This window comes from Hippocampus comes, unplaced genomic scaffold (assembly GCF_001891065.2).
Source record: "Hippocampus comes isolate QL1 unplaced genomic scaffold, H_comes_QL1_v1.1 scaffold157, whole genome shotgun sequence".
In the NCBI taxonomy this organism is placed as follows: domain Eukaryota; kingdom Metazoa; phylum Chordata; class Actinopteri; order Syngnathiformes; family Syngnathidae; genus Hippocampus; species Hippocampus comes.
The window spans coordinates 1-21,497 of record NW_017805149.1 but is presented as its reverse complement, the minus strand read 5'-3'; the positions used below and the strand labels follow the sequence as shown (position 1 = coordinate 21,497).

Below are 21,497 nucleotides of genomic sequence, written 5' to 3'. Positions count from 1 at the left end.
ATGATTTGAAGATGCAGGCATGTTCACATTATTGTATGTTTTTGTCTCTCTGATGACATTGCTTAAAACAATAATCAGACTTCATGTTCAAGCAGTTTGCGTAGTCGGTACTTGAGTACAGTGATCCCTCGCTATTTCGTGGTTCGTTTATCGCGGCTTCGGTGCATCGCGGATTTTTTCAAACAATCATAAAAAGTAAAACTTTTTTTTATTTTTTTTTTTTTTGAGTCCGCAAAAATCAGTGTCTAAGTGTTGTTTACGATGCGTGCCCAATGGGCCCAAGAAATCACACTTACTTTTGAGCAAATCCTTGATCATAAGCAGACCGGTTGAGAAAGCAGTCATCTTTGAAGTGGAGATACAGTAGCAGAGAACACTCGTCGATGATGGCGTGAAATTCATTCGCTTCGTGCGAATAAAAGATGTCCATTTAAGTGCCCTGCTATCCTTCGCCCACTGGTACAACTTTTCTGTCGATTGCGAACAATACATCGCCCCCACACCGCCGTGGCATCTTACCAACAAGCAATACAACAATGCTGTTCAATGGCGGACTTCCGTCGCAGTTCACCAAGTGACATCATTTCCGAAGATTGCCGAAGAAAAGCATTTTCGTTGTCAAGGGCGATCTGGAATGTTTGCGTTAAAAAAATAACGGAAATATGCTTTTCATTGTTCAGCCATTGATCCTACTCAAAAACATGGTTGACCAACTTTACTTCACACTTGTCCTTTAAGTCTTTTGTGATGCAATCGAGGAAGGTGGGAAGTTGGACTTTTCCAACTTTCGACCTACAAAAGTGCACTAGTACGCCCCATCTGAAGTGGGAGATCCGAGTTGGGGAAAAAAAAGGATCCCGAGTTCAACCGACCAACCTCACGGTGACGTCACTAAACAATGGCGACAACCTGGAGACCGGGACGGTGAATTGGCAAAACAATGTTGATTTTAAACATATATTAAGCTTTATTTGTCATTACATTAATTTAATTATTTCAGAAGAACTTCGCGTAACATACGCCGAAATGTACTGACTGTAAGAACACATGCTGCCCCCCCCCCGCATTATTTGGCGAAGTGGATGGAATTTTGAAGACAACATATTCCTGTATTTATATGTACTAAGGAAATTATGAATGTTTGCTAACGCCAGGTTTTGTTGTGATGAGCCAGAACAACAAACAATTTGTTGGAACCAGCCATCCTTGTTGTTGACATTCGCCTCGAACCCTTTGAGGTCCTACAAGGACAATCCGAATGGAATACTGTACATCCGGCTTCCGTCTAGGAAAAGTGCGCTGTTGAAGTGCCCCTCTGAACTGAGAGGTCCGAGCTGCAAAGACGTAAATCAGGACCCGTAGTTCACAGACCAACTTCAATGTGACCACTCGATGATGGCGATCCCTTGGAGACACAGACGGTGACTGGCAAAACAATTTACAAGATGATAACGTTGTATATATCTTTAATTAATTGTTATTACATAAGTTTAGTTTTTTTGACACTACTTCACGCACGTAACACAACGTGATTTGCACGGATTACGTTAGGATATGACGTTGTTTGGTGCAATGAATTGAATGCTTTTAAGATAGGATGTTCCTTTATTTATTGAATTCAGGAAGTTATGAATAAGGTTTGCTGGAGGTCAAAATGTGTTGTGAGGAACCAGAACAACAACGTATCGGAATCAGCCATCTTTGATGTGTTCATTCGCCTCGAACACTTTGAGGGCGGAACTCGGACAATGCGACAGTTTGAGTTCCCACCTTTCTCGAATGCAGCATGTGGGCAGCCTGCAACGACATTTGCCACCTGCGGTATATTTTCCATGTGGCATGATCTCTCGTAGTTTGAACATTTTAATTCATGTGTACAGCACGTGTAAATGGACATTCCAGAGCTGCAGAACAATTTATCAATCAACATTTTTGAAAAACAGACCATGTATTCATGTGATGTTTTCAAGAACAAGAGGTCATATACCATCATATAATTTAATGTTTCCAGCTCAATTAAAAAACCGTATTAAAATCTGAGCAAAAGAAGTTGATTTCAAACTTGATCTGTTTTTAATACAGTATACAGTACTGTAATCTGTTTTCCGTGCATCTTCATACTTTAACCACCATGCGGCGGTAGTGTTCCAATTAACTTCCTGATCGGTAAGTGATGAACGAGTAAGAGTCACCACCGGTGTGTGCGTGAAGCTGAAGTTGATGTAGATGTGGATGTGGAGGTCATATAACTTGCGTCCAACATGTCTGTGTTGTACCCAACCTTGTGCCTCTGCGCGTATGGCTTATTTTCCAACATGAGGCCTTCGGAACCTTTCCTTACCGCTTACTTGATGGGACCAGACAAGAACCTGACCGAGGCGCAGGTGAGGAAGCTACGCGAGTTACTGGCTTCGTACAGTAATATCGGTACGCGGATACCACGCGACGCTCCACTTACCGCTGTCAAAATAAAGCATCTCGATCGCTTGTCGTTTAATTAGATAATTATCGACCAATGTTTTACTCGATATCAGAAACGTAGGAAGTAACCATCTTAAACTGACGCATGATGTAACATTGACAGCATACTGCGCAATTATTCTAGCTTCTGCCATCGGGAAGTGGAAATAAATACAGTGCGCCAGGAAAGTATTCACAACTCATCAATTTTGTTTTTCTTTGTTTAATCATATAGCCACATTCCGAAATGGTTGCATTTATTTTTTTCAACCTCACAAATCAACACCACTCCAACAGATTTATTTGTTGTACACATTTGTCAAATTGTTTTAATGAACAATCGGTGACTTCGTTGGAGGACAAAATATGAATGCTGAGTTAAATATTACGTGCCCCCTTGGCCCAACCCATTCAAAAATGAACACAAATGCACACCCTCATCCTGTAACAACGACAATGTCCCATTCGTAGCGTTGAATAATAAGAGCCTTTGCAGTAGATTAAAAAAAAAAAACTTCCCACAGCCTTCTCAAGTCTCTGGATTTCTACTAAACATTTTCAGGCTCTTTACATTCAACTGTACTAGTCCACTCCCGGTTGTTTCAGTCAGGATTATGGTAAAAAAAAAAACCTGCTGTGTATAAATAATTAGTTCCTTTTTAATGCAGAGCCAACCTTCAATTTTAAGTCCTGGTTTGTTCCCATCCATTCTCCCAAAGTCTAGAGTCTAGACTTTGGGAGAAGACTCTAGACTCTCGCATAGATAAATTGATTGCCACACAACTCTCAAAAAGTTTGGAATATTGGGTTTCCGGGTGAAAGTTCATTAACCTAAAATGCACTGCAGCCTTCACGGTGAGTTTCATTTTACTTTCTCTAATCTTTGGAATGCACACTTTTGTCCAACATTGGGTGATGTGTGTGTAGACCTACTGAGGAAAAATTATTTTTTTTGGAATCAAGACCGTACTATAACAACAATTTAAAAATGAAGTTATTTCATAACTGGATGCACTGCAGGTTAAAAAAGATTTAAATTACCTATTCTAAAGCCATGTCACAGGAGACAAATGACAATGTTGTTGCATTTTTGTCCCTGGACAAGTTAGTAAAAAGTGGGTTTCTACTGCAATCCCTATTGAAAACAAACGCTGAATCCTTTGGAATTCGTGTTTAGTGCCAACTATTTTTTTTCCACTGACCTTGAAAAAGAAAGCTTTTGTTCTGCTGTGCCAGGACAAACAGATCCACACTCAAGGATTTACAGACAAGGCAAAATGATTGTGCTTTTCAAGGATTTTTCATGAAATAATGACTCCAAACGTGAGAATCAAGATCAAAAGCGATTAGAAAATACAGCCTATTGACGACCGAAATGAAGCAGGTTTATTATTTCCAACATTGCCGCTCAATTTGAAAATTACATTCGACTACATTGCAATGTCTAATTGTATTCGATGAATTGTTCAGCCCTAACTGTATGTACTTATTTATTTATTAAAAACAAACTTTTGCTTTGTGCAGGTTGTCAGCGAAATCTACCCAATTTGGACGTATTCCTATCTGGCTTTGCTGTTCCCGGTCTTCCTGGCCACGGACTACCTCTGTTACAAGCCCGTGTTGCTTTTGCAGGCAACGAGCTTTGTGGTCACTTATGTGATGCTGGCCAAAGCGCAGGGCCTCGGCCTCATGCAGCTTCTGGAGTTTTTCTTCGGGCTTGCCACGGCCTCTGAGGTGGCCTACTTCTCGTACATCTACAGCGTGGTCGAGCCGGCGCACTACCGGAAGGTGACGGCTTACTGCCGCAGCGTCGCTCTTTTCGGCTCGGCCGCCGGCTCGCTGACCGGCCAGCTCCTCCTCACTGTGGCCGAAGTCCACTTGGTGCACCTCGTGTGGGCCACGCTGGCATCGGCCGCCGTGGCCTTCATCCCGCCCTGGTTTCTGCCCATGCCCAAGAGGAGCTTGTTTTTCCACAAGAAAAGCGAGGGGGCGACAGAGCGCCGGTCTGACTACAGCGGTGCGCTCATCGAGAAGGTTGACAACAAGGTGCCTTTGGACAAGGAGGTCGTCTCAACTGTGAGTCTGTTACTACGTTCGCGGGTAATAGAGACCGAGCCGTGCAGTTTATAGCAAAAAACATGAAAAATGTTCACCGTTGCCTGCATTCATAACCATAAATCACAACAGACCGTGATCCCCAAACACTCTACTGTAATTTCAAAGTCATCCTACATGGTTTTCAGATGATTCGAGTTTGATAAGAGGCATCAGAAGTGTTGTGTGCGTGCCACGTTTATTCATGATTCACTACTAGAAGATTCACATATTTTTTAGAGGGGTGGGGGGGCGGGTATCTCCTGTTATTCCCTGAAAATCTCACCAGTATTTTTGTTTTTGTGCTCAGGCCAAAGCGATGCCTACGATGAATGAATTGCTTTGGCGCCACCCTGTGGCGTGTTGCTGCAGCTGTCGAGTATTTCCGTAACTCAAGCTAAAAAAAAAAAATCAAAATCTCAAAACCCTGATGTTGTTAAAAAAACGAGTAAACAAATTTTTGAAATCCACACAAAAATCCACCTCTGGTTAAAATTTTCTGTTGACCAAGGTGGCCGGCCTGAGTTTCGCCGATGAAACGCTCGTGTTATCGTTCTTTCCCATGAAAGCGCACGTGCTGTCGAGTAATTCTGAGCAGGAAGTAGAGTACGACGGGCCTCATTTACTAACAGTGATTACGTAATAATAAATAATTCTTGGAGTATGAGATTTATAATCGAGGTTCGGAATAAACAGGCAGCAACATCTGGGTCGGTCCCACTACCTGATCGAGCTGCGTCGACAAATTGTCGAGTTCGCATGACATTTCACTCGGAATTTGCAAAAGATCAGCACAGAGACCGGTTTATCCAGACGATCTCCTTTTATTGCTTAATCCAAAGTGTTTCCGCGCAAAGCAAACTCATCGCGTCATCTTAAAATAATCAACTCTTCCGTGCCACCATAATGTTGGTTGCTTGACGTCAATCATGAAGTCGATGTATCGCTTCACTCCGACCGATAAGGTTTACGTTCAGTACTGTATTCGTATTTCAGTGCACGTTCTGCCTGTGCATCATCCATTTCAAATGCAACTCTGTCAAAAAAACGATGTTTTGACGTTTGAAAGGCATCTTCTATTTTTTTTCACTTCATGGAAAAGAAAATAATGGAGCATAGATATAATAATGGAGTTGCTGTTGTGTTAAGGGATCAAAAAATAACTTCCCCCCCCCCATTATTTCAAATTTTTACATCATCGGCTGATGAATCTGTTATTTTTTTTTCTGAGTCAAATATCGGAATTGACGTCTGCCTAAAAAAAAAATTATATTGGTGTACCCAAGTTTCACATGTGTGGGATGGGTTCAAGTGCTTGCAAGTTAGTATTTAGTATTTTTTTTACATATGGTCTTTCTATATTCTAGATTTTCACCTCATCGGGAGTTTCACTCTACTGCATTTTTGTGCCAAAAAGATACTTCAGCAACAATTTGTCTGTCGTGTCAATTAGGTGTCCCTGTCGTCCGAGGAGACAAATAGAAGCTGTGGTTTATCGGAGGTCCTGAAGATGCTTTTGGCCGACTTCCTGCACTGTTACAGACGAGGTCCCTTGCTCGCGTGGTCACTGTGGTGGGCGCTGGCGACGTGCGGTCACTTTCAGGTGCTCAACTATGCTCAAGCGCTGTGGGAGAAAATCCGCCCCTCCGGCGAATACGACATTTACAACGGCTACGTGGAGACGTTGTCCACACTGCTCGGTAACGTGAGCTTCTTTTGATCCCGTGAACGCAAACGCTGGAAACGGTCCCCTCGAAGCCGACTGCTTTTGGGGGCGTGTCTTTAGGGTCTCTGGCCGCCCTCCTGGTGGGCCACCTGCCTGTGCGCTGGACCGTGTGGGGAGAGCTGACCTTGTGCGCCCTTTCGATGCTCATGGCGGCGTGCGTGTTTGTCATGGTAGCGCTGAGGAGCATCTGGCTGTGTTACGGCTCGTATGTTCTTTTCAGAGCGACCTACATGCTGCTCATCACAGTTGCCACGTAAGTACCAAGAGGGGCACTTCTCACACACAGTCAAGTGGTGTATATTGTTTGCCGGGGAAACAAAATGTTGAGATACTTTTCCCCAATGGTGGTCGTGAACTCAGCTCAACTTAGTCAACAATAAGAAGCAGTTTGGCAAAGATGAGTAATTCTTCAAAAAATGCTTTCAGCTGTTTAATGCCACTCCTAGTTGAACCTTCCTGTCAAACTAAAGAAAATTAGGCATTATTTATTTCAAACAACCGCATAGCTTCAAAGTCACCAAAATTGGATGTTGACATCTCTACTTCTGCTCACATCAACGTCTGAAAATATATCCGAGTGATGGCCCAAGCATTGCATCTTGTAGCATCTCATGGGAATTCTAAATTACGGTAGGTGCACATTTTTTCACTATTGGGCGGCCTGGTGGTCCAGTGGTTAGTGCGTCGAGCTCACAGTGCAGAGGCAACCGGGTTCGATTCCAGCTCCGGCCTACCTGTGTGGAGTTTGCATGTTCTCCCTGGGCCTGCTTTTCTCCGGGTAGCATGGCAGGCTAATTGAACACTCAAAATTGTCCCGAGGTGTGAGTGTGAGCGCGGATGTTTGTTCGTCTCTGTGTGCCCTGTGATTGGCTGGCAACCGGTTCAGGGTGTCCCCCGCCTACTGCCCGAAAACGGCTGGGATAGGCTCCAGAACCGAAGGAGTATTTACCACTTGCACCATGACGCCTTTTCTTTCTTTCCTCTCCCAGATATGAAATAGCCTCCAGTCTTGACATGCAGCGCTATGCGTTGGTGTTTGGCGTCAACACCTTTGTGGCTCTGCTGCTGCAGTCTCTGCTCACTCTGGTGGTGGTCGACGCGGCCGGCCTGGGCTTGGGTGTCTTCTCCCAGGTGAAATGAAACTTTGTGATTCGCACTCACACGGCTTTACGTCCACATGAACGGTGTCGCGAGTTCCAAGGCTATTGTGAAAAGTCCTCGTGCTTGTCGTTTGCAGCGGTGTACAACTGTGCTGCAAAGTACACTGAGGCCCCTGCGTGCTTGCAGTTCGCCATTTGCAAATTCACCTATGGACTGATTTACTTCCTGTTACTCACATAAAATCCAATCCATTTGCTAGTTTGTGTGCCAAAGCAATAAAATCCTGACTTTGGCAGTAACATAGGGGCATATTCTCCCATTCGCACTTAAGTGAGTTCCTTGCACACTTTTCTTCATGATATGCTTACAATGTGGTTGACGTATTTTCTTCCTACATCAGTTCTACGTCTACGGTGGCTACTTTGCCGTCATCTCCGCTGTGTTCTTCTTCGCCGGGCTTTGCAAAGTGGCCACCAGGCGGCGCTCTGACCAAGAGGTCCCGTCCAGTAGTCCGGCAGACACAGACGGCACTTAATACAGTCTTGACGGGAGGAGGGGAGGACCCCAAAGTGTCAGCAAACTAGCATATTGTCTTTTTTTGCTTGTTTACATCCAACAAAGCACTTCTGCCACTCACGGAACAGAATCATTAGTATTAAACTGACTGCACTGACACAGAAAGACATGCTGTATACTTAGGTCTTGTCTGATTTTGTTTGTATCAATCGGGGGCCTTTGACTTGAAAGCAATATTATATTTTACGTGTACTTTCTCTTGTTCCCTTTTAAAAAAAAATACAGTTAATGTATATGTGTGCGCCTGAAATCACAAGGCACAGCAAAAGATGATGAAGAATGTACTGTTGTGTATTTGGTGAGGGTGTTATAAACTCTTGATTTGTTAGTGAATTGTAAACCAAACAAAGAGGTGCGATGAGTGTATGGTTCGGAGTGGTTGAGAGATTGTATGTCTGTCTCCATGTATCACTATTATGAGCTTTCGAACACTGAATTCTGTAGAGGTTAACATTATTTTCTTACTTGGATGACAATTAAATGTCATTTAATTCCACCTCAACACTGCCTTTGTATTTGTTTGTTGTTTCTATTATTAAAATGCATATTTCAAAATGTGTGGAGAGGTTTTGAATGTCTTCTGCGGCCTACGACAGGAAAAAAGTTACTTGATGCTGGAATGACGTATGGTACCAATGCCAAATCATCTTTGTTTAGACTTTGTATTCAAATTTTGACATGGATGAAAAAGAAAAATTCTCCAATATTTTCAAAGTGAATAGTTCATTGCTGAAAACTGTATAACGGGCATCGCTCACTGATGGACAAAAACATCGGATCAAGTCAGGTCAGGCTCCAGATGGCAGTAAGCGTTGCCATGGCGCCATTGAGGAGAGCAACACCGTAATCCAAGAGGAAATCTCTGTTGTGTTTGTCTCTGAAACTGAAACAACAAAATCCCTCATGTCTGGATATTGAGATTTGTTTGAAATAAAAGTATTTTTCAATACCTGCACAGTGCTAGCAGTGTTGGTGGCCGCAGGCCTGGTTTGTAAGAGTTGAGGTAAGTCAGAGTCCATGAGAAGACACAGCAGCTGAGTCCAGCCAACACAGAGAGAACCAGGACACTCCAGAAACCTACACGCAAAAACACAAGGAGTTCGTGTGAACAAGGGAGGTCGTAATCCCATAGTTTTATTTTTCCCCACCAATTCCTGATGGCAAACCTCTTTTTGACTGACATTGACTTCAAAGCTCGTAGCCGGCTAGTGACAAAGTCAAAACATTTCCACTAAATACTCACCCAACATCCTCACTTCTGCCCCATCCTCTTTCTTCACTCTGCCCGCCCGCAACTCTGAAAAATAATACACATTACGTAAGACACAAGTTTTACTCGCTCACATACTCACTCACTCACTCACTCACTCACTCACTCACTCACTCACTCACGCACGCACGTATTTTATCTTTCGTTCTATTTGAACGTACGAGCCAACACAAATAGTCGCGTTTACCTTGCAGTATGGGGTCCAGAAGTGCGCAAAAAGCGCCGATAGCAACTACAACTACAGCAGAAACAACTCCAGACATGGCCACTACGGTCCACGGTTTCACGCCATTACGATGTTTCATGGAGCTTCCTCCTGCCATCGCCGCAGTGGGTGATAAATGATCCATTTTTAAGGACTCATTCGAGATTAGCAAATAAAAAACAACAACAACAACAAAAACAATCGTATTAGTTTCGCGTTTGTACCGACACTTCCGCAAACAAGCGCACTTCTTCTTCTCATTTTGCGGCAGACAAGGCCTGGTTTGGTTAGTTTCCGCCCCCATGCGTTTATTAGTCTTATTACAGTTTTATTTTTAAACGCGTGAGCCAAGTAACGTATTTTCGTATTTTCAGGGTAAAAAAATATACAGAATTTTTTTCCAGTTTTTTAAAAATTTTAAATATACGTATATATCACGATAGTAAACAGAAACTCATTTTTTAATTTTATTATTCACAATAAATGAATCAACAAGTTGGAGGTAGGTCATTGCACAGTTCCGTGGCTCCAAACTTCTTATTCCCTTTTTTATCTGAAACCAAAAAAAGAAAATTTTTGAAATAAAACTTTACCCCCGTCCAATCAGGTTTATATTTACAATGTTTTGCAAAGTCTCCAGTCTCCGACCTTTTTCAAGCTCAGAGTTACTTCTTGGGTTTAATGTGAAGGGCTACAAGTAGGAATGAGATGAATATCAATAAGCGACACTTGATTTCTATTCATGCCTGCCATTGTTCACATTTTCAAATGAGTATTTCACAATGTCCCATCAATAGTGAGTGATTTTTAGAACAAGTCAGTGGGCTACTCATGTAGTTCTTGGGGGCGAGGTTGTCCCCACGTTGCTGACCCCTGCGCTAGTCCCGGATCTGTTAAATAAGTTCTTACACAAGCTACAAGATATTTACAAGCCCCAAGTCGAGAAATAACAAGGGCAGAGTCGCTGGCACCAGTTCTTCTTGCTGGTCTCTCGTGCTGAACTGGAGCCCTTGGGGCAGCCCTGTGAAACAGAAGTCTCAGTTTTCTGGTGTCTGTCTGGTTCGGAGAGGCTCGGTGCGCTGGTCGAGTCTCTGTCCGCGGCCCGAGTGCCACTCTTTTTGGCCTTGTGTGCGTCCCGCATCCTAAGTAAAGCCACTTTCACAGCTTGGAGCTTCTCCTCCATGTCGGACGCAATCATGTGCTCTTCGTCGGGCCGGATGGAAGGAATGCCGGGGACGTGCCGGAGGAACTGCTCCTTCATCATCTGCACCATCTCGAGTTGCTCCCTCAGCTGGCAACCCAGCTCGCGAATGACCCTCTCGGCGGCCGCGGCGTTTTCTCTCTCCTTTCGCTGACTTTGACGAAGCTGCATCCTCAGGTCGTCGATGACCTTCCAGTTGGCACAAAGCTTGTCGGCGTTTTGCCTCTCTTGGTTTTCGGATATCTTTATCTTCGTTTTCAGCGTGTGAATCTCGATCCACAGCTGAATTTTGCTGTTTTTCGTTCGGTTCCCCTGAAGGTATTCCAGGACGGCAAACTGGCTCTTGATTTTACATTTGATGTGCGCTCTTTCCTTCGGGTGGCATGACAGGAGACGAACTTTGTTGGCGTTGAGGTCTTTGGTGACATCGGTCACAAGCTTGTCAATGTAGGACATGACATTATAGTGCTGGCCAGAAGCGTATGCGTCTGCCATGTTGCTTTTTTCCCCTCCATAAAAGAAAAAAAATGTCATTGCCAGCACAAAAATAATGAATGCCTTTGTTGCATCATAAAGTAATTGTTGGCATCATAAAGGAAGCAGTCTGTCACCGTGTTTAAGTCAGCAGACTCCTCGGCCAATGTTTCCCAACCTTTCATGAGCCAAGGCACATATTTTACATTTGAAAGTCATCTTTGTAACTTCCTGTGTGGAGTTTGCATGTTCCCCCCGTGCCTGCGTGGGTTTTCTCCGGGTACTCCGGTTTCCTCCCACATTGCAAAAACATGCATGGCAGGCTGATTGGACACTCGAAATTGTCCCTTAGTAGGGATTGTGAGGTTGTTTTGTCTACATGTGCCCTGCGATTGGCTGGCAAGCGGTTCAGGGTGTCCCCCGCCTACTGCCCGAAGACGGCTGGGATAGGCTCCAGCCCCCTCCTTGTGAGGATTAAACGGATCAGAGAATGGATGGATGGATGGATGGAAGTCATCTTGGCATACCACCAAACAAAAATGTCAATCATGTACCCAATGCCATTTTGTAGAAGAACATTTAATTTTTCTGCCTGTCACTATATGTCACTGGCAAAGATAGGTGAAAAAAAGGAGCCTTGTCTCTAAATGAATGCATTTGTAATGGATTGAGGCCTTTATTGTTGGATATATGTTATTTGCTCCATGGGCAGCACTTTGTATGCAGCAATGGCTGTTTGAAAGTGCTCTACAAGTAGACTCTTGAGATGGAGGGAGGAAGAAGATGTGGCAATATGGAGCTGGTTGGACAAATAGGGAGGGGAAAGGTTCTTTTGTGGCCTTAAAAGTCAGGATGCTTGGGATTTGTCATCGAGGATGACAGCCACGCTCGTCTTCATGAGTATCGAAGATAAAATATCGATTGAATATAATACCTGGGATAATACAGGATTTTGGACTTTTTATGCTATTGAAACAACCTTGTGAAACGAGTAAATAGAAAATGTTAAAGTAGTTTAATAGAATTGAAGATCTGAACCTTACCCTGTACCTGTTATTCCTCCAAAAACAACTGCATATAAAAATAACACCATTAGGGTCAAAAAGGGACTGGTGCATGACTTGGGTTCTCTTTTTGGCACAACTGTTTTCAGCGTTTACCTTAGAAGACCAAAGATCTCATCAACGGCAGTTTTTTTCCCCCCACATTTAGCTACGTGCACACCTAAATCTTGTGATTATTCAGCTACATTTAATTGCTTCTTGCTTGGCAATACTACACTATTTTGTTTTCATAAAATTGGTAATTACTAGTGGCAACTAACAAGGTATATGTATTTTGAGTATTGTCCTATAGGGATATATATATATATATATATACATTACACTAAAAATACAGATACTTAATTACTTCCCACTCAGAGTTACCAATTTTATAAAAAACAAAATAATGTAGTGTTGACAAGGAAGACGCAATTAAATTCAGCGCAATAATCACAAGATTCAGGTGTGCACATAACTAAATGTGGAGGGAAAAAATGTACAGATACCATCACGCTTATCATCTTCAGATGAGAACACGATTTTTCCCGACGTCATCATGAAGGCCTTCATCATCGAGTACTTGCATGATGTCACCTTTTCAAAAAAAAATGGATGAGTCATTGGCAACTGTCAGGATTGGACCGTTGTGGTCCGTGATGTCACACGGCTGCTTTCTTTCAAAGGTGCTTCAAAAACACCTTTTTTTATTTTGGTTTGCTCACAACACACCCCTATTTCAAGATTGGAGGATGAAACACGTCTCTGATAACCGAGATAAAATTGGCAAAATGGCGCAAAAAACCAAATACCACATCAGCAAGACGACTTGCAAACCAAAACAAAATTTTAATTCAAAGATGGGGGAACCGGAAAACTTTGATCGGTACCTTGAACAAAAGAAGGTCCAACGCGACGAAGCCATGGCGGTCAAGCGGGCGGATAATTTGCGGCTGATGGAGGCCATCGCAGCCCAGGAGCAAAGGGTGAAAGGTCTCGAGCTGGTCCTTGAGAGACAGAAACTCATCAATGAAAACTTCCGGGAGATGGCGGACAAGAAATTGGCCGAGGAGGGAGTCCGTTTTGAAAAAATGAACAGGTACAAACTCATCAAAAATGCGGAAATCAACAAAATCAAAGAGCAAATCTGGGAAATGAAAAAGGAAATCCCCGAGATCGAGGACACGCTGAGCAAATACCAGCGCTACAAACGCAGCATTTTCAAACTGGCTGCCTCGGACGAGCAAAACAATCATCTCGTTCTACCGGATCACGAACAGGTGCTGGAACGGATGGAAAACCTGAGGGAACAAAACCAGTTTTTGCTCCCTTACGCCGTGAAGAACAACTACGCGCTCCTCGGGCAGCAGCAAAAATTTGAAAACACCAGGAAGAAGAACGAGCAGAACCTGGAGAACCTGCGCACGGAGATCAGCAGCGTGAGGGCCAAAATTGAGGAGGAGATAAATACGTCGTTAAAAATCTCTCAGATGGTGAAGCTCTACAAGGAGAATCGCAACGCCGAGCTGGAGAAGGAGTTGGACTCGCTGACCGCCAAGGTGACCAAAGTGTATCGCTCTTGTTCATCTTCCAGCCATTTCTTGAACCCGTTAAAGAAAATGAAGCACGTGGAGGAGCAGGTGTTCAAGCTCATGTCCAAAATCGACTCCATCCCGAAGGAGCTCCTGAAGAAAATGCAAACCAACTTCTATCGCAAGAGAGTGCAGGAAGAGGAACAGCGGATTCAGAGGGAAAGGGAGGACAAAAGGTTACGCAGGTCCGAGCTGAGGTCCGAACAGAAAAGCAAGATGAACCAAAAAGACGTCCGTCCCAAACGCGTCATGATCCGCTACAAAATGGCCGTTCGCCCCAAGGCGGCCGGCAAGAAGGCCCAAGCCGCCGAGAAAAAAGCCAAAACCTTCGACGACGAGATCTGGGAAGACGTGCTGCAAGCCGGCGACGGCGCGTGCGTCCTTCTGCCGCGGCTCAACGCCGACAAGGCCAAAACCACCAAGAAGGCCAAGGAGCAAAACGTCCCGGCTCCCGACGCCAAGCCGCCGCGCAAAAAGACCGTCAGGGCCGACCTCGAGCCGGCGCTCTTGCCGCCCATTCCGGCAAAGGAGAAACCTGCGGAGGAACTCGTGCCGCCGCCCTTCCCCATCACGCCGCCCGACTTCACCGACCCCCTCGGGCTCCTCCGTGCCGCCAAACGAGATGCCCCCTCGTTCCGTTCTCAGGGCATCAGCAAATCTCTACTCCTCCAACTGGGACGGCAAAAAACGGGGCCAACATGGACGTAATCGAGACTCCTGCGAAAGGAGCCGAGTCGGAACGGCTCGTGGGGAAGCACTCGGGGCTTTTCTGGCCTGGCCCACGAGCCGTACATTTTTAGCAGTCACCCTTTTCTAGGTCGGATGGGTAAAGTAAGTCGGCGATTAAGTTTTGGTTTTTTTCCGGACAAACGAACCCTCAGGCCTTGTGGAATTCTGCTCGCCGTTCCGTTTGTTGGTGGCCATTTTTGGCCGTACTGATGTGACATCGTCCAAGGGCGCCAAAGTCATTTTTGGTCGCCGGCTACATCATAGTTGCGGTTTCCCTTCACAGGGACGCGATGACAATACAAACGCCTCATCCATCATAATACCCATCCATCTTCCGATCCGCTTGTCCTCATGATGGTCGCGGGTGTGCTGGAGTCTATCCCAGCTGTCTTCGGGCAGTAGGCGGGGTACACCCTGAACCGTTTGCCAGCCAATCGCAGGGCATACAGAGACGAACAACCATCCGCGCTCATACTCACACCTTGGGACAATTTGGAGACTTCCATTAACCTACCATGTTTTTGGAACGTGGGAGGAAACCGGAGTACCCGGAGAAAACCCACGCAGGCACAGGGAGAGCATGCAAACTCCACACAGGAAGGCCGAAGATGACTTTCAAATGTGAAATATGTGCATTGGCTCATGAAAGGTTGGGAAACATTGGCCGAGGAGTCTGCTGACTTAAACACGGTGACAGACTACCCGCAGAAAACCCACGCGGATAACACGCAAACTCCACACAGGGAGGCGGGAGCTGGAATTGAACCCGGTAGCTCTGCACTGCGAGGTCGACGCGCTAACCACTGGCCCACCGGGCCGCCCTCCATCATAATAGCGCATAAACAATTTTCACCTGCAGTTCAGGGTTATCCGATAAACAACAAATTCAAATTGAAATCAGAAGTCATGGGAAATAGCGGCAAGCCGATATTTGAGAAAACACTGAAACTCGAGATTCAAGGTGACTCATCTGACATCGCAAGAAGTGTCGAGTTGGCAGAGAGAATTGGTGAATTTTCTTTTGAAGCGTGTTTCAAAACACTCTCAGCTGAAGGCTACCGTCAAACTGACAGACTGTTTACAACTAGCGCAACCACATCCGCTACCAAGCTACCCGAGTGCCCCAAAGAATGGGGAACTCCATAGGCACGCCGGCTAACGACTAGCATCTATGTGGTGTTCATGCTCCATTTGTAATGGATATAGGAACACAAACGGTGTTGCAACACATGCAGACAGATCATATAACAGTACCCACAAGCATGGATTATATAAACTGCCGTACGGAGAAGCCACGAGGGCGGGCGGAGACTCCAGTGCGAAGGCCTTTTCACTATCTTGTGGGGAAAATATGGTCGTCGTAATAACGTTGACGTTGTAAAGGTGTTTGCTGTTGGCAAAATGTGAACATTATAGAGGTGGAAATAAAAACGGGGTACGTTGAAACGAGGTTCGACTGTCATAGTTTTTTTTTATTTGCATTTGCAACGTATCTTTTCTGATGCAAGTTGCATGCAAGAGATTCTCTGGGATTCACTTCACCGCAATATATCCGAAATTGTTCTCCACTTCTGCGTGCACTTGAATGCACCATTGTTGACACTAATAAAAAAACAAACAAACAAAAAAACAAACAAAAACAAAACTTAAATACCAACAAAAATAGCAAAACGTCTCATGACTTCAGGTTTCTTTATTATTCTGCCACAATATGACATCATCATACACATCCAGAACTAAATATCAAAAAAAAAAAAAAAAAGATGAAAACCAAAATGGAGCAAAATCATCTCAAACACACGAGCCTGGAAAACCAAAATCATTCCTCCCGGAGAGAAAAGAAACCACTGTCACCAGGAGAACGAATTACAGTACAAAGATCACAAGATCACACGCAACATGCGATTGGTCAGCAAGTGTGAAACGTCAATGGCACTTGTTTTGAGGCTCGAACATCCACTCACAGGAACCCTGTTGGTGAAAACCATTACGTCGGCCCCCCCCCGGCATAATTTTTGATTTCAAAATGCATTAAGACACACGCAAACCATATATATGAATGTATATAGCGTACGGCTAACACAGTAGCACTCTCTTATTAGATAACAGCATGGCAACAATTATACTTACGCCATGGGTAAAATGAAACAGATGAAACTCAAGCGCGTCTCAGAATCATACGGTCCATGTTAGTGTCGAACAAGATATTAGAATATTCATTTTAAGGTGATCATTAAGTTTCAAGAGGAGGGGGTGTGTTTAAAAGGAAATTCTGCAACTTCATCTATTTGGACTTTTTTATTTTTATTTATTTATTTTTACCCCAGGCTTTTTTTTTGATCCCTGAGGAGCAAAGACAGCGTCATAAATGGACTCACTTGATTCATGGCACACACTCAGCAAAAGAAAAGTCCAGCGCAGTCACTAACGGAACCCACGCACGTCAACCACAGGACCCGATTAAATCACACGGTTCGGAGAGAGGGAGAGCAAGCACGTGCATGACGGCCGAAAGCACAACAGACGTTTGGGGGGTTAATACAACAGCGAATCTTCTTTAGCTTTTTTTTTTTTTTAATACAGCAAGATTGTCCACAACATTTGGTACCATTACTTCAAATGAACCTGAGGGATATCACACAAACCGCTGACTTCTTCAAGGGGCTTTTTTTTTTCTTTTCTCATGACAGAAACAGCGGCGATCAACGACAGCAACACGTTGAATAGTAAACACATTTTCTGATTTCAATTCCACTTGACAATAATTGTACGCATGCGGTTGGTAGCTGGAATGCCTTTTTTTGTTTTTTGTTTTCCAAGGAAATCTATTTTGTTGCGAAGGTGTTAAAAGTTTGCATTTGCACGGTTGTTCTCTCGCGAAGGTCTCAGGATACACGTTTCAACTTGATGTTGCGCACTCGCCACGCTGCTGCGGGGCCCAATTAGAATCCCAGGTGACAAAAGACACAATTAAAAGTCATCCTGGGGATGTTTTTTTTTTTAAACGTGCATTTTAGAACAAGGCTGCGTCGGTCCAAGTGCTATTCGATGGCTCACTCAGCCTCTAGAGGCAACATCAGACAACAGGCGACCACCTTTAGGCGAAGACCAAATGCTGCTGGTCCAACAGGCATTGGGTGAAGTTGTTAATTGGTCCGATGGCGCTGAGTGACATGGCGTTGTCCCGCCCCCAGAGCAGGTTGGGCCCAAACACAACAGCCAGGTTGCTGTTAGTCATCTTATTCACGTCACTGTTGGCCGTTACCTGTTCCGGCGCACAAGCAGCAGCAGCACGGCGTTTAGCAACTACTGGATCATGACGGAAGATTATTATTTTTATTGAAACTCCGAGGTAAGACACACAACAAATACCTAATTTTATTCACCTCTGTAAATCTCACAGACAGGTAAGCTATGTTAACTTCACAGTTTAGCCCACCGATAGCTAGTCAGGAACAAAAAATTTGTTCCCACGGCAGGAGAATGAGGCCAAGTTTGGCACCGACTCTCAATCGCCGGGACGCTCCGAATTACCGATATGTCTCGAAAAGATTCGGATTTTCAGTAGGATATCCGAATAGCAAGAATATTTAATCACTGCAGAACCTATATTACACCGTTGTGTAGTTGAAATTCAAACAAAGTTGAAGGTCAAACAAAGGTGACATTGCAGAGAACGCCGATTATCGGTTCGACCGTACCTGTGCCAGAAACGTGATTAGGTATCTGAGCGCGGCGTAGTTCTCCTCCGGCAGCGACTCCACCAACGTCTTCATGACAGTCACCTGACTGTCGCTGGGCACAGCTTGACATAAACAAAGGCCGCAGTGAGCGAGGACTCACACGGGGCACAGCGGGCGACATTTTGAATGACGCGTGGCAAAACCCACAGGCAAAATTGACAATGTCGTTGTAGAGCTGGTAGGTCAGCAGCGGCTCGGGCAGCTCCCTCAGGAACTTCTTCAAGATCACGGCCGCCAAATGGACGTCTTCCATCTCTCGGAAGTTCACCGCTTCGCCTGCAGCAACGGCAAACACACGAGGGAAGCTGGAAGGACTCGTATTGTGTTTTGTTTTCATGGCACCCCTCCTGTGGGCGTTCTCGATGCGTGCCGTTGAGTACCGTATTTTCCACGCTAAAATTCGCACTGGATTAGGAGGCGCACCTTCAATGAATGGCCTATTTTGTCATTTTTTTTCAAATATTGGACGCACCGCATTATAAGACGCAATCTACAATGCATCCACTAGATGGAGCTACGCTCAAGGAAACGCCAACTGAACGATCAGATGTCAGTAAAACCTATTGAATAAAGCAGCGACACCGTTCACTTAATCAACAGCAAGTTATAACATTGACCCGTTAACGTTGAACTCTCTTGCCGCTGCTCGATTTCCGTGTTCAACTCCGTAACCCGATCGCCTTAAATTTGAACTCTGCGTTGTAAGCATGTCTGGAGCAAGGAGCCATTTTGGGGTCGACACATTACCGTAATAACCATACACAAGGCGCATCCGATTTTAAGGCGGGTTGAAAATGGAAGCTGAAGGGCAGCTCCCGTAGCTTTAAGATCTCATCCGGGATGCCGCAATATCCGTTTTTTGAAAGGCATTTGCAAAATGGAATTTGGGTGTGAAACTAACACCCGTTTGCACGGACAGTGTGGGCTAGCTTAGTCATCGTGTCACGGTTTTAAAATGCAATGTCTCATAAACGTCACGCCACTTAGCAGGTCTTGAGGCAACCGCATGGGAAACACATCATTTATGAGTGTTTCGAGTTGTAAACTAAAATAAACTGGATGCAAAAATTGGAACGCTTGCGACCTGAGTTATATCGGAGTTGAATCTCCTTCACCAAAGTCACATTGGCGGAACGTCGGAAGATTCCCTCGATCTCCAGACCTGACCAAAAAAAAAAACAAAAACAAAATTTAGACCAAAACAAAACCGTTTCAAGCTGCCATTTCGTATCGGGCCGCCGTGAAGTCACCTTGCTCTGACAGGAAGCTTATAGTGTTTCTCATGACCACAGGAACAGGATCTCCATCTGGACTTCTCTTCCTCAACCTGCCAGACAGAAACACACGCACGCGCACACACACACAGACACAGACACAGACACAGACACACACACACACTCCGATTAACTGTAATGTCTTTGACACTGGCAAGTGTCAAAAGAGGTTACTTGCAATTCAAGGGGCACCCCAAAGACCTGGTTGGGCAGAGGAGGACTGCGAGGAGGGGACACGGGAGGCAGGGAGGTCGGCTTCAGGGAGGCTCTCAGCTTGTTGTCGTATCTGCGCACGTGCGCGCACACAAAGACGCGATTGGCGGGTTGTTGGGTAAACAAGCAACTCCCATCAGGGATGCGATTTATTCCAGGCCACAAATGAATGACAAATTCTTACTCTTTGACACGGGCTGGAATGACGAGCTGCTCGCACTTGACCACGTCCTCCAGCTCACTCAGATAGCTCACGTAGTTGAGTTTCCTTCCAAATTTGAAACTAGCCCCCGACGCCACCCAAAAAAAAAAAGACAAATAATAATAATTCCACACAAGGCATATCTTTTTGGTGTGTGGCACAACAACGTACCTGATGATGGGTTTGAAGAGGATCAGCAGGGTCTTGATGAACATAGTGGGATGGACAATATACAAGGCTTTGATATTCTTCTTATACCTGGCATACAAAAACAACAACTCCCACTGAGTACAAGTCGCCGGACAAAATCGGGATACCGTCGGCGCCGCATGCAAACTCACTTCCTGTCAAATTCCCTGTAAGCGTCCCGCAGCCAGCTGAGCGACGGCTTGTTCTCGCTGGTCAGCCCGTGGTGGAAGTAGATCAGGGTGTAGTCGCTTTCGACGTACTGGTCCAATGTTCCTTTCAGGTACCTAAATGGACAAAAGCAGATCAGGATCTAAAGCACGGCATTTCAAAAATTCAAAATACTTCTTTTAATACTCAAAAACTGCTTTTGCAGTGCGAGCAGAAAAAACTCCGAGCTGGGACTGACTCACATCAACAGCTTGTGATGGTCCAGTTGGTGCTGGGGCGGCATCCTGCAGGCGTTAAAGACGATCACTTTTCTGCCAAAGTTGTCGTCGCCTACAAGGCGACGAGAGGAGGGAAAAAAGAAATACACAACAGTGGGCAACGCCGAGAGGATGAAAGGTTGGCCGGCAGCCGATTCAAGCGAGCAGATGGGCCTCAACTGACCGGCGACTTCGATGATTTGATGCCGGGCGATGTCATAGAAGGGATGGTCCCAGGGCAGGTGCGGGGAACTGGCATCAAAGTGCTGAGAGACGTCGGTCTCTGATATCAACACACAAACACAAACAATTAGCATCGCTTCAGCACACTTTCAAAATGTCAAAAAAAAAATGTTGCCCATGTGTTTTGAGTGAATGCTGGTTAAATCTTAAGACTGCATATCCATCCATCCATTTTTTGATCCGCTTATCCTCACAAGGGTGGCGCGACTGTCTATCCCTTCACCTTTTTTTCCAACCGATTATCCGCAATAAGATTGTGGTTGTGTTCCGGGTGTGCAATTCCCTCCAGCTCCCTTCCCATTGACTGCCAGGCATCTTGTTTGTCCAGTTTTGAATGGAACTAATTGTCGTGAAAAGCACGATGTATGAAGACGGCTGTCATCAGCACTCGTAACCTTCACTCCATATCGATTTACTCGACAACAGATTCATTTGCAAATCAAACGTCCATTAGCGACACAAAAAGCGAACGTGTGAAACGCGAGGGCGTCGCCGGTGATTGTGATTTCATCGGAATATTGTAGAAGTGATCATTTGAAAATGTAAACACTGGCAGATGTATTGAAATAAAGTATTCCATCGGTTTCCTACATTGCTCAATAATTGTTGATCATTATAGTGAGGAATCAGTGACTTCACATAGATCATTTTCATGAACTATTAATAACACATAAGGGTGAAAATCATTCATCAGAGGCTGTGTCAGACCCTTCTGCATGCTGCCGTGCAAAAAAAAAAAA

At 44.9% G+C, this 21,497-nt stretch overlaps 4 protein-coding genes across 4 annotated transcripts; 2 read left to right on the top strand and 2 right to left on the bottom strand.

Annotated features, from left to right (window-relative positions):
• The first annotated feature begins 2,156 nt into the window (after window positions 1–2,156).
• On the top strand, window positions 2,157–8,398 carry slc19a2 (solute carrier family 19 member 2). Its single transcript, XM_019868141.1, has 6 exons — window positions 2,157–2,384; window positions 3,985–4,536; window positions 6,008–6,254; window positions 6,341–6,533; window positions 7,270–7,411; window positions 7,782–8,398. The coding sequence occupies exons 1-6, from the start codon at window positions 2,262–2,264 to the stop codon at window positions 7,914–7,916; spliced, it is 1,392 nt and encodes a 463-aa protein (XP_019723700.1). The 5' UTR covers window positions 2,157–2,261; the 3' UTR covers window positions 7,917–8,398.
• Window positions 7,975–9,701, bottom strand: arl6ip6 (ADP-ribosylation factor-like 6 interacting protein 6). Its single transcript, XM_019868143.1, has 4 exons — window positions 9,415–9,701; window positions 9,201–9,254; window positions 8,908–9,034; window positions 7,975–8,840 (listed from the first exon to the last, which is right to left on the bottom strand). Exons 1-4 carry the CDS (start codon window positions 9,575–9,577, stop codon window positions 8,741–8,743), a joined length of 444 nt encoding a protein of 147 aa, XP_019723702.1. The 5' UTR covers window positions 9,578–9,701; the 3' UTR covers window positions 7,975–8,740.
• Window positions 9,702–12,610: 2,909 nt separating this feature from the next.
• Window positions 12,611–14,831, top strand: LOC109514741 (uncharacterized protein PFB0145c-like). The gene has a single exon (XM_019868093.1). The coding sequence runs from the start codon at window positions 12,735–12,737 to the stop codon at window positions 14,445–14,447; it is 1,713 nt and encodes a 570-aa protein (XP_019723652.1). The 5' UTR covers window positions 12,611–12,734; the 3' UTR covers window positions 14,448–14,831.
• A 1,959-nt stretch (window positions 14,832–16,790) lies between these two features.
• arhgap1 (Rho GTPase activating protein 1) lies at window positions 16,791–20,854 on the bottom strand. The gene is made up of 11 exons (XM_019868144.1): window positions 20,699–20,854; window positions 20,500–20,587; window positions 20,242–20,373; window positions 20,072–20,158; window positions 19,883–19,981; window positions 19,664–19,771; window positions 19,462–19,538; window positions 19,296–19,373; window positions 18,359–18,487; window positions 18,170–18,273; window positions 16,791–17,733 (listed from the first exon to the last, which is right to left on the bottom strand). Exons 1-11 carry the CDS (start codon window positions 20,829–20,831, stop codon window positions 17,566–17,568), a joined length of 1,203 nt encoding a protein of 400 aa, XP_019723703.1. The 5' UTR covers window positions 20,832–20,854; the 3' UTR covers window positions 16,791–17,565.
• Between the last annotated feature and the right edge of the window lie 643 nt (window positions 20,855–21,497).

Coding starts and splice junctions, on each gene's coding strand:
- arhgap1 (XM_019868144.1), bottom strand. CDS start 20,831: ATGCTAATTGTTTGTGTTTGTGTGTTGATATCAGAGACCGACGTCTCT. Junction 19,772..19,882: donor ATTCCAGCCCGTGTCAAAGA/GTAAGAATTTGT, acceptor GCACGTGCGCAG/ATACGACAACAAGCTGAGAG. Junction 18,274..18,358: donor CGACATTGTCAATTTTGCCT/GTGGGTTTTGCC, acceptor GTTTATGTCAAG/CTGTGCCCAGCGACAGTCAG.
- arl6ip6 (XM_019868143.1), bottom strand. CDS start 9,577: ATGGATCATTTATCACCCACTGCGGCGATGGCAGGAGGAAGCTCCATG. Junction 9,255..9,414: donor TCTGGACCCCATACTGCAAG/GTAAACGCGACT, acceptor ATTATTTTTCAG/AGTTGCGGGCGGGCAGAGTG. Junction 8,841..8,907: donor ACACTGCTAGCACTGTGCAG/GTATTGAAAAAT, acceptor TTGTTGTTTCAG/TTTCAGAGACAAACACAACA.
- LOC109514741 (XM_019868093.1), top strand. CDS start 12,735: ATGATGTCACCTTTTCAAAAAAAAATGGATGAGTCATTGGCAACTGTC.
- slc19a2 (XM_019868141.1), top strand. CDS start 2,262: ATGTCTGTGTTGTACCCAACCTTGTGCCTCTGCGCGTATGGCTTATTT. Junction 2,385..3,984: donor AGAACCTGACCGAGGCGCAG/GTGAGGAAGCTA, acceptor TGCTTTGTGCAG/GTTGTCAGCGAAATCTACCC. Junction 6,534..7,269: donor CTGCTCATCACAGTTGCCAC/GTAAGTACCAAG, acceptor TTCCTCTCCCAG/ATATGAAATAGCCTCCAGTC.